This window comes from Antedon mediterranea, chromosome 9 (assembly GCF_964355755.1).
Source record: "Antedon mediterranea chromosome 9, ecAntMedi1.1, whole genome shotgun sequence".
Lineage (NCBI taxonomy): Eukaryota > Metazoa > Echinodermata > Crinoidea > Comatulida > Antedonidae > Antedon > Antedon mediterranea.
The window spans coordinates 17,925,445-17,937,116 of record NC_092678.1 but is presented as its reverse complement, the minus strand read 5'-3'; the positions used below and the strand labels follow the sequence as shown (position 1 = coordinate 17,937,116).

Here is an 11,672-nt window from a genome sequence, read left to right as displayed (position 1 = left end):
GTTAGGTAAAATATAAATTAATGTGATTTAACAGAAATGTCCAGAGTAATGGTATGATTACTGCATGTAATGCTACTCAAATGGGCAACATACTATTATACCCTACAAGATACGGCATACTCAACCTACCTAGACAATTTTTTTTAAATGCGAAGATGTTGTTGTTAACACTTCAGTACAGCATACAACAGGTACTTCGCGAATATGGTCATCATTCTAATCTCATGTTACGTAAATTTGGTCAAGCTTTTAAAATATCAACACAAATAGGCCCATTATATTTTTTATATTAAACCTGTTTGTGTTTTAGCTTCTGGCAAGATAGAAACGAAAATCGAGTATAGGCCTAATAATGATGACGAAACAGTCAATCGGCTTTTCTATCAATGATATCATCGGAGAACCTGAGAGCGCTTCGGCGGCGAATGTTGTTAGTGCTGGTGCGCCGGTTAACGGTAAGATACTTCTAATTATATAAATTAATTCATTCCTTTCTTTTATTTCGGATAGTACATCCGTTAAAGCACAAAATTCAATTAGGAAATTAAAAATAATCCATAATTAATTAATTTTGCACCAACGCTGAAGATTTTGAAAGTATAGGCCTATATTGACTATGGTTTAATTCAACCATTACAACTGCCATGAATTTTTAAAACTAGATGGTACGCTCGCTTCGCTCGCGTACCATCTAGGTCGTGCCCACAGATGGTTCTCGAATACATAATAATTTCAGCGTTAAAAAACTGGCGATTTCAAATGTACGTACCGCAGGACAATAATACATGTCGTTTACAGGAACGAATAAATAGACACTGTGATTTATGTACTCAACTAAAATTAGCACCCTATAAGACCAATTGTTTAAGTCAAATTTAAACAAACTTAATTTGTGTTTTGTATGTAACATTAGGGTTGAGATGGGGAAGAGGATGGGTGCAAAGAGGAACAATGTTAAAATATTATTCTTTATCCATTTAGTAACGAAATATTAATTGCTTTCATGTTTTACAAATAATATACCACTAAACACAGTAAAACATTGCGATGTAATACTTTGTTGAAGCTATCACCGTCCTAGTCGATTGAAATAGTACAGCACATGTAACGATACATCACTACGACGTGTATATGTTTATAATACAATGTAAAACCATAAATTCGATTTAATCGTCAATAAATATTAAATTATCTAACTCAACTTAATTAGTAGGCCTAATGGTTTTCAATTGTTTCTTAGAGCCAATTCATACTTAAGTTGGTTTCTACCCTACCCACCAAAGTTGTTCTGCGTTTAGGGCATGTGATGTACCGTAGGCCTATTCTCTACTGGTTTTACAACGCTACTCATGCCAGTGAGGGAAAGGTGATGATGTGGGTGGTTTAACTGCAATAATAAAGATTTGTACATAATATACGGCGAGTGAAAACGCTAGCTCATTATCCGTTTAAAAAAAAATTATATCCAACCTCTGCAGCACAGATTGAAAACAAAAATGGATCGAATTTTGAGTATACAGTACTGTACTTGCCTTTACGACGCCTGAGGGAATAGACACTTGTGAAACAGAGATTGGAATGTTCCATTCATCGCAAATCAATACATTTGTATAATCGTATATTAAATATATCAAAATAGTATTTTTGAAGAAAGTAGGCCTGTCTTCAACATTATGATGCTGTACTCTAGCTGTTCAACCGGTTTTCAGCTATTAAAAACAATTATCGTAGAAGGAGATAGGAAAATGCGAAGCCTCCTCGTATTTTTGTGGCGGGTATTTTTCAAGATGGACATCCATTAGACAGTGTATACCACGATCGGAAAACACCCCTATTTGGGGCAAATCGTTGAACCTAAATTCGTTTTAAAGTGCTAGTGCCACAGCCTTTAAATTAAGATATTAATGATTTTTTGGGTAGACTTAATGTCTATAAATCTTGACCGAAATTTGCATTGACCTACTTTTAACGGTATGGCCGTAATCGCCTCTTAATTAGGAACGTTAATATGCCCTCGTACTTTATAAGCGTGACGTCACAGGCAGAAGACATTCTACTTCCGCCTTTTAAAACAACACACGTGCATGCATGAGACGCTGGTTTACTACTAATAATATATACTGTATACTGCTTTCTACTGGTACTAATTGTTATTTTCAACTATTATTATTGTCAGCTACTTTTTTATTTATCTATTATAATAAATCAATATGCCTTCTCGCTGTGTTGCTGCGAATTGTGATCATGAAAATAACTTATTGTTTCGGTGGCCAAAGGACAGTTCCATCGCCAGGCAATGGACGCGATTTGTACGTACAAAACGCGATAAATGGAAACCCACAGCTCGATCAGTGCTCTGTTTTAAGCATTTTTCAGACGATTCATTTACAAACATGGGTCAATTCAAAGCTGGTCTAGCTACAAAGTAAGTATTTGTTAATTAGATGAATTTACTTTTAATATTTTACCTTCAACAAAAACTGCATAAAATACGTTCGCCGTCGCTATTGTTAGGCCTGCTGGGCCCGCTGGGCCAAGCCTAGCTTCTAGGCGCGCCGGTGTAAGATTGAATTGTGTCCAGCATTCAAAAGTGTCCGGGTGGACACTTTTCAGCATTGGATAGTGTCCAGTTGCATGTTTCAACGGGTTCGTGGGCGTTTTTCAACAATTTAATGCTGTCCGGCCCGTTTAATAATGTCTGACCCATGGATTGAAATGCGTCCACTATTAAATACTGTATCATACGTTTTATGATAGGTGGTTGTTTTTACCACGCCTGCACTTGTCTTGTCTTTTTTTAATAACCAATAATACTTAATGATGCCAAACAAATTTTTTTTTTCTAAATAAAGATCGCTTTGCCTAAACACCTCCAATTAGGGACCATTATATTATATGGTATGTGAAAAGACAAGAAGAATAAATAATTGTTAAGTATGTGACAAAAACAAGTAAATGAAGTGTTCCTCTTCCAATTAAAAATCACTTTACCTAAAACACCTCCAATTAGCGACCATTATATTATTTAGTATTAATAAAGCAAGAAGAATATAATAATAGTTATTAATTATGTGACAAAAAACAAGTAATTGTACTGGACCTCTTTCAATAAAGGACCACTTTACTTAAAACACCTCCAATTAGCGACCATTTTATTAATTGGTATGAGTAAAGACAATAATAATTAATAGTTTTAATTATGTGACAAAATTAAGTAACTGTACTGGTCCGCTTCCAATTAAAGATCACTTTACTTTAAGACACCTCTAATTAGCGACCATTTTTATTAATTGGTATGAGTAAAGGTAAGAATAATTAATAGTTTAATTATGTGACAAAATTAAGTAAATGTACTGGTCCGCTTCCAATTAAAGGTCACTTTACTTTAAGACACCTCTAATTAGCGACCGTTATATTATTTTGTATGAATAAAGACAAGAAGAAGAAATAGTTTATAATCATGTGATAAAAAACAAGTAATTGTACTGGTCCTCTTCCAATTAAAGATCACTTCAATTTAAACACTTCCATTTAGCGACCGTTTTATTATTTTGTATGAGTACAGACAAGAGGAATAAATAGTTTATAATCATGTGATAAAAAACAAGTAATTGTACTGGTCCTCTTCCAATTAAAGATCACTTTACTTTAAGACACTTCCAATTAGCGACCGTTTTATTATTTTGTACGAGCACAGACAAGAGGAATAAATAGTTTATAATCATGTGATTAAAAACAAGTAATTGTACTGGTCCTCTTCCAATTAAAGATCACTTTACTGTAAGACAGACACGACTAAAAGGTGAAATAATAATAACAAATAATAATAACAGGATTTTTATAGCGCACATACCACAGAGTGCTCAAGGCGCATTCAAAAAAAAAAAAAAATAAAAACAAATCATACAACTCTCCCGGTCCCGAGAGCCGCTGTTTTGAGGTTGACCTGACAATTGTGGCAATTACCAATTGGGACATTACCCTTGTTGGACATCTGGTAAAAATAAATACTGATTATGCTGCCACTTTAGTACACAAAACGATAAATAAAAAAATATAATACAACTTGTAGCATTCCATTTAAACACAGTAGGCCCTGTTCAAAACTGCTAGTGTAGAAAAGTCAAATCCACCCATATAATAAAACCTAGAACTAGCTAATGATGTAGAAACACCAACAGCTTATTTATCAAATAAAAATCAACATTATACTCATGTACAACTCAACAGGTAATGTAGTAACGAAAATTGCCTCACAGCTAATGTAGTTAATATCGCCAGCTAATAAAATATTATATATTTTACAAACCTAAATGTCTAAATCATGTGCAAATGTATTTCTCTACTTGCCGTCAGTCTATCCACCTCTCGTAAGTGATCGGCTTTCAAAACTTAGCACTCTGATCGTAAGCAACCACCCTTGTTAGCGACCACCTTTAATATTTAAAAGGGACTACCTCTGTTAAAGGACCGCTTCTCACAATGGACAACCTCCTGAAGGGGTAACCACCTCTCATAACGGACTGCTTTCATAAACTACCACCGCTCGTAGACGACCACTTCTTTTACCTACTACACCTCCCGTAAGTGACCACCTCAATAGAGGTGGTAATTTGCGAAAGGTGGTCGTTACGGAATTATGAGAAGTGGTCCCTTAGGAGAGGTGGACGTTTTTTTTTTAGAGATTATTCAAAAAATACAAAAAACCGAAATACCCTTGAGTGAACGAATAATTATGATGCGCAATTAAGGTGTTTATTTTGCCATATAAAATATAAAAAAATAAATATTTTTTGGTAATATGCATCAACAATATTTTTCAAATGTATTTTAGATAAATAAATAAATAATGTAAAATCTCTAGAAACAAAAAAAATATTGTGACTAACCAATTCAATGTTTTATTAAATAAAACCAAAAATCAGGCATCTGTGAAAAAAAATATAATGAAAAAGAACTCACTTTAACAATGACGAACTTACTTGTTTAAAGCACTTTTGTTATCAGTTAATATTATTAAATTAGTAACAGTATTATGAATATTACAAAATAATATTTTGAGAACTGAAAAATATTTTGAGGGAACAAATATATTTAGGGAGAACAAAATAAGATTTCAAGAACTGAACAATATAAAAAACGAATTACTACTTCGAGACAAGGAATGATCGAGAGAACGAAATAATTTCGAGGGAAATTATTTCGTTCTCTCGCGAATTAGTAATTCGAATTCCAATGAAATAATATTTCGAGAGAACGAAAATAGGTAGGCCCTATGCCTATATGATTTAGTGATATTCATTCCCTAGAAATAATAATACAGTACCGGTAGGCCATATATTTTTTCAAGTTGTCGATTTACTTCAAATTGACAACAGGTTGTATATACTCAATCAAAAACAAACAATTTAATTTGATTAGACTATATGTCTCCAGATATAATAATAGTAATATTTATTTCAATCGACTTGATATTTTGCGATTCAAGTTGGTATTCTAAGGAATTATAATTACCCTAACGGGAGTTGGTGACCGTCCAGTGCCCTAGTTTTTACGGGGTTAATATTATGATGTCGATGTCGATGGTCCTACTTTTTTTATCGATGAAAGCTGCCCGGGTGGTTGCAGCCATTTTCAACAGCTGGTATTACACTATTCAATGCTGAAAATTGTCCAGTGGACACTTTCAAACACCGGACACATTTAAATCTTACACCGGCACATAATTTGCAGTAACATTAAAACTACTGTACATACATACAGAGTACAGTTGCTCCGCCTGATATATATGTATAGTATTTACTTTATGTTGGTTTATCTTTAAATAAACTTAACATAATTAATAAGTAATAGTAACAGTTTTGCCTACACCACACAGATAACTCAACTAGGCCTAACCTAGTTGTTATGTATTTGGCTTATTACATTAATAATAATGGGATAAGGGCTAGCCTAGCCAGGCCTAATTAGTACTACTGAATGCTGTACAAACATGATGGAGGTTAGTCAATGCCTACACTATTATGCTCAGTAGGAGAATGTCCTGTCGGTGTAAGTGGGAACTAACAACTATATTATAATTATATTGCTTACGTTATTTTGCCCTTAATATTAACTAGACAACGGTTTCCTCACTACTTTTAGGCTTTTACTGAATGCCAAAACAGCGGTACCAACAATACATGTTGTGAGGGAGACATCCGACGATGGTGGTCAGGTGGCCAAAGAGTGTACAGCACAGAGGTTAGTGTAATAGATTCAATAAATAAAAGAAAAAATGTTTAGGTTTGTCTGATATTTATTTATTAATAGTATTAATATTCATTCCAACAGGTCAGCATTTGTTAAAAGAGAAAAGGCGGGAGTGATCAGGGAGCTTATTACTGGAACAGAGGATGAGGAAGAGGATGAACAGGAGCTGGCAAGTGTATGCGATAAGCCTCTTATGGTGTCCAGAGGCACACAGACACGAAAGCAAAGAAAACGTGTTCGGCGACGAAAAATGAGCAAAGCTAAAGTCGTGGCACCCAAAAAAGCCAAACCAACATACAAAGAACAATCGTCTGATGAAGATGATGAAGATTTTGATGAGTCGACAGAAGATGATAGCGATTCAGATTATCGACCGGAAGAGGATGTATCGGTTTCAGATGGTGAGGATACAGAGATGGAAGATGATGAGATGAAAGGATTTAATGGGGATGCACATAGACAGCCAAAATACATTGTTTTTCACAATCACCTACTGATGCTACTTTCTATATGCCTTTCCTGTTTTTCCAGTAAAGTTCAAGTATGTTGTCGTAACAAGGGAAGCATGCTTATTGCAAACATAAGATGCTTATGTTGCCACACTAACCGCGAGTGGAAAAGTCAGCCAGAAGCTAGAGGTACCCCAATGGGTAACATTCTACTAAGTGGGGCTATTCTTTTTTCTGGCTCAACACCCACACAATTTTTAAGAGCGCTAAAAAGTATAAATGTGAGCGCCATTAGTAAACGTACTTTTTTCCGTCACCAACAAAATTTCTTGCACAGAGTTGTAAGGAATAATTGGTTTTCTAAAAGGGATAAGCACTTTGCTGAATTACAGGGCAAGGATATTTCTATTGGCGTAGATGGACGCTGTGACAGTATGGGCCACAGTGCAAAATATGGTTCATACACATCAGTTGACTTGACCGAAAATAAGATTTTGAATGTTGAATTAGTTCAGAGTAGTGATGTTAAATCATCTTATCATATGGAACTTAAGGGTCTACAAAAAACATTGGATGTCTTTAAAGATTTCAAAGTAAATATAAGTACAATTGTTTCCGATAGACATAGACAACTACAAAAATATTTAAGGGATAATTTTCCAGACATTAAGCATTATTTTGACTGCTGGCACATTGCAAAAAGTATTAAGAAAAAGATCCAGGCCATATCAACAAAAAAATCGTGTAACCTTTTAGGTAATTGGCAAAAATCTATTTCTAACCATTATTACTGGTGTGTAATGTCCACCAACATTGATGAAAAAGATATCATTGAAGCAAAGTGGAAGTCTGTGGTAAGACATGTACAAAATCTTCATACTGGACATCCTGAACCATATACGGAATGTGCCCATCCGGTAATGTCTCCTTCAGACCAACGGTTAACAAAGTGGTTGACTGCTGATACTGAAGCTTGTGATGCCTTACAAAAATTTGTTGAAACCAAAATGTTGGTGAAGGACATTCGCAATTCTTCACCTCATGGGCAAACGTCATCAGTGGAAGGGTACCATAGCCTTATTAATCATTTTGCTCCTAAAATGTTCCACTTTTCATATAGTGGAATGAAGAGTCGACTTTTCATAGCTGCTCTTCACTATAATGAGAACAGTACCAGAGAACAAATGGTAAATAAGGCTGGAGAAAAGCAATACGTAATATCATTTCCCAAGTACAAGAAAGGGGGTTACATTGTTAAAAAACTTTTAACAGAATGTACATATAATTATGTTGATGAGTTGTTCAAGAGTCTTCTTGAGGTTGTTATGGAACCAAATCTAGATGCATTTACAGAGACCATACCACCATCATTGTGCGCAGCATTTGAAAGACCTGAAAAAAGTGCTGCAGTTGCCCAACATACAAGCCGGTTTAAAAACCAGTAATAACTTGACACCATGTTTATTAATCATATAAATGAATTGAACACAGCATATTATTGTAGACATAATAAAATTGTTGAAATATCCACAATGTACTGTATTTTCAGACTATTTCATTTTTTCCCCAATAACAATGTATTGGAGATGTATATGAGTGAGAGAAGCAATAAAATCAAAATGAGTTGCAAATTGTATAAATTATTACTGTACTTTATTTAATTTCAAAAAATTATTAAACTAATACTAAATAGTATAAGAAAATTAAAATGCTGCTATGGCTGTTTTAATTTAGGTCGGGTAATTTAAATCCTGTAAACACTGGGTCATCTCCAGGTGGTGGGAAATGTGCTCTTATGCAAGAGACAACACAAGACGGAAGCACTATACGGATATTTTTTCCGACATATCCATGTATCCATCGGGCATACTGTCTGTACGATATGTGACGGTACTTTTTGTTTTTTGGTCCGTTATAGATAACTTTCTTATCATAGTGTTGCTTATACGAAAGCCATGCTACTTCCAGCACCCAAGGGTCAAGAGCAACAGACTTGAAACCTGGATGATTTGTGATGCAGGAGAATGGAGCATCATTGTTGAACAGATTGACATTGTCTTCAAGTTTAGCACTTGTGTTTTCGCACTCCTTGCAGCAGATGCACTCTTCCCCTGAGCCCATGATTTGGCAATGTTCACAGGAACACCTGAACAAGATGAAAACATGTATTTAGTCATTATAAAATTAATTATTATGATTATAATTAGTTGATCATATCAGCAGTCACTCAATCAAGTGAAATTCAAATGCCCATTTGAACTATGACCAGAATATTAATATTAATACTTTAGGCCTAGTCCATCTATTATTATAACCAAACCCAAGCCAAGCAAGGAGTAGCCTATTATTATTAAACCACCGTCCCAAATCCGACCCATCTAATAATAATCATCAAACAAATTACGATGGGGACTTTATATTAACGTATGGCATCTCACAAAATTTGAAAAAAAAACCGATTGTATATTTAGAATTTAGAAACACTGAGGTAGCTCTAGCTTCGATTGATTAATTAGGCCTAGCCCAATCAAGCAGACGCTTCACTACAACAACCACAACGGGGGAACACCTACCATTCTAAATTATCCAGGCGTGCAGCCATCATGTCAACATCTTCACCTTGGGCTTCTTCATCAATGTCTTGTAATTCATGTTCCTCAAAACGTGGTTCGAAATTATATGGTATTATAAGGCCAGTACCATTTTCCTCATCACTTGATGATGAACTACTACTACTTGGTCTATCTGATGAAACACTTTCTAAATCGCTTTCGGAATCCATAACAAATATTCAGTAAGCTTGTTGTGATCGCCGCGGGGTGTGTTATAAGGCGCAAGATGCAGGTTAGTTCCTCCTCGCGATCGTCGGTGTTCTGGCTGTGACGTCACATACAAATGTCGAAAGGTAACATTTCGTGACCAAATAACGACACACATATTGCTTTTTTTTTCATATATATAACACTTTATTATTGAAACTCAATTTAACACAGTATCTACATATATTATTCTTGATACTGATAATAGTAAATGTCGTATTTGTCGAAAGTGTGGCACTAGCACTTTAATCGTCAATAACTAATTACCTAACTCAATTTAATTAGTAAACAGGGTTACATCAGATGGTTAAAATCAGTACGGAAAGTAGGAACCAACTTTATATACCATCAAGTAAAAATTATAGAAATAAACCAAGATTTACAACTTTGAATGTAGTTCTTTCAATATTCATAAAATGAGGGAACGTTTTTCGTCGTATCAAACTATGTATAACTTCAGTTGCTTACTTTAATACCTAACCCGTTATTACAGACATTCATTCACTCAATTTACTCTAATCATACAGTCATCGAGTCATACAGAGGCCTACACATTAATAACCGTATTACAAGATTGCCTAACATGTAACAAGTAGGCCTAAATCAAGTTTACAATATTGTATTTTCAGGGATTCCGCTCCATTATCTCTCTGCTTTTTTTCCTTATCAATAAAAAATTCGATTTTTACTTTTTAAACAACACAAATGATATTTTACCTCTTTTCGAACATAAATATAAAGAAATAATCGTTCGTTCGTTGTTAGTATAATCTTACTCTTATTTATGGTATTCTTAAATTTGCATGTTATAATAATTCAATAATAATTTGTTTCGCTTTTTAGAAAAGAAATCTCATTTCGAAGCATTAGAAAGATTACTGAAAAAACGAAAACTACGAAGAGTTTTTACAAAAGCACAGACTTACGAACTAGAGAGGCACTTTCATCAAAACCAATATTTATCACCACTGGAACGTCACCGTCTGGCTCATCTCATTCGTCTGACTCCTACACAAGTGAAAATCTGGTTTCAGAATCGTCGCTACAAGTTGAAGAAATCTCTACGAGAAGAATCGTTTGAGAAAATACCGATGTTACCTCGGAAAGTTCCAGTGCATGTGTTGATTCGGGATGGCATGCCATGTTGGCCAGTGTCAAATGTCTATCCACCACAAGGACTAAATAATTGTCAGGCTTACGGCAAATCAAAAGTAATGTTTACGCCACCACCACACTACATCCAATATCTTTCATCCAGTTTAAACAATTTCACACAAATACAACATGTTTGAAGTAAAAGTATAATATGTAGCTTTATTTTCAGCATATCAACAAAACTATGGGTTGAAAGTTAGGCCCACGTAAAGTATACAGTAATTTTAGTAAATATCCAAAAAATTAATAGTAATGAATACATTTAGCTCCATTTTTCATGAGAAATTAAAATAAAAAAATTAAAATTTCTTTCGTACTATAAAAAAAACCCAACAAAACACTTCAATCGAGTGTTGGAGTACACACAGACGAGTGGTAATAAGCCAGAAATCGCGTAGGTTGTTCCAAGAAGAATCTGCTGTATCTATCCTCAGCGGAACCGACAGTCCGCGCTCCGCGCTTTGTGCATGATCATAAGAAATGGCATTCTATATCTCTATTACCGTTATCCGTCTGTTTACATTATCTTTTTATGTGCAACTATTAGCTATAACGCCAAAATAACGACCAGTGTATACTATTGACCGTTTCAGCCGCTGTTCAGTTGCGTGCGTGCAACTCGACTAAACAGCTCACTATGTCGGTCGGTTGGTTAACACTGACTAGAGCACGCGACTGCAGCAATGTATATGGCCTTGTTTAACAATGTACAACAAAGTAGGCCTATCTTTTAAAATATATTTTCAATGGAGCTTATTTTTCAGCTGAACTTCAGGCAAAACAATCATATCCATTGGAGAGATTTAAGATGGACCGGTACTTCCACGACATTTGAACCGACAAAATACCCGGATGATAATAATTAAGTTAAAACAATATAATAGTTATAAATAAATTAGTAGACGTAACTTTACCTTCTTCTTCACAGTATTTATTTTTACTAATGACTACTTGAGTGGTGTCCAAATGACGCATTATTTTAAAATGTATTGTTTTA

The 11,672-nt window shown here is 34.7% G+C and overlaps 3 protein-coding genes across 3 annotated transcripts; 2 read left to right on the top strand and 1 right to left on the bottom strand.

Annotated features, from left to right (window-relative positions):
• Positions 1–355: 355 nt before the first annotated feature.
• Positions 356–8,320, top strand: LOC140058265 (uncharacterized). Its single transcript, XM_072103829.1, has 3 exons — positions 356–455; positions 6,120–6,243; positions 6,334–8,320. Exons 1-3 carry the CDS (start codon positions 356–358, stop codon positions 8,144–8,146), a joined length of 2,037 nt encoding a protein of 678 aa, XP_071959930.1. The 3' UTR covers positions 8,147–8,320.
• Positions 8,321–8,332: 12 nt separating this feature from the next.
• On the bottom strand, positions 8,333–9,763 carry LOC140059007 (uncharacterized). Its single transcript, XM_072104816.1, has 2 exons — positions 9,275–9,763; positions 8,333–8,847 (listed from the first exon to the last, which is right to left on the bottom strand). Exons 1-2 carry the CDS (start codon positions 9,481–9,483, stop codon positions 8,427–8,429), a joined length of 630 nt encoding a protein of 209 aa, XP_071960917.1. The 5' UTR covers positions 9,484–9,763; the 3' UTR covers positions 8,333–8,426.
• LOC140058264 (thyroid transcription factor 1-like) lies at positions 9,597–10,812 on the top strand. The gene is made up of 2 exons (XM_072103828.1): positions 9,597–9,606; positions 10,364–10,812. The coding sequence occupies exons 1-2, from the start codon at positions 9,597–9,599 to the stop codon at positions 10,810–10,812; spliced, it is 459 nt and encodes a 152-aa protein (XP_071959929.1).
• The last annotated feature ends 860 nt before the right edge of the window (positions 10,813–11,672 follow it).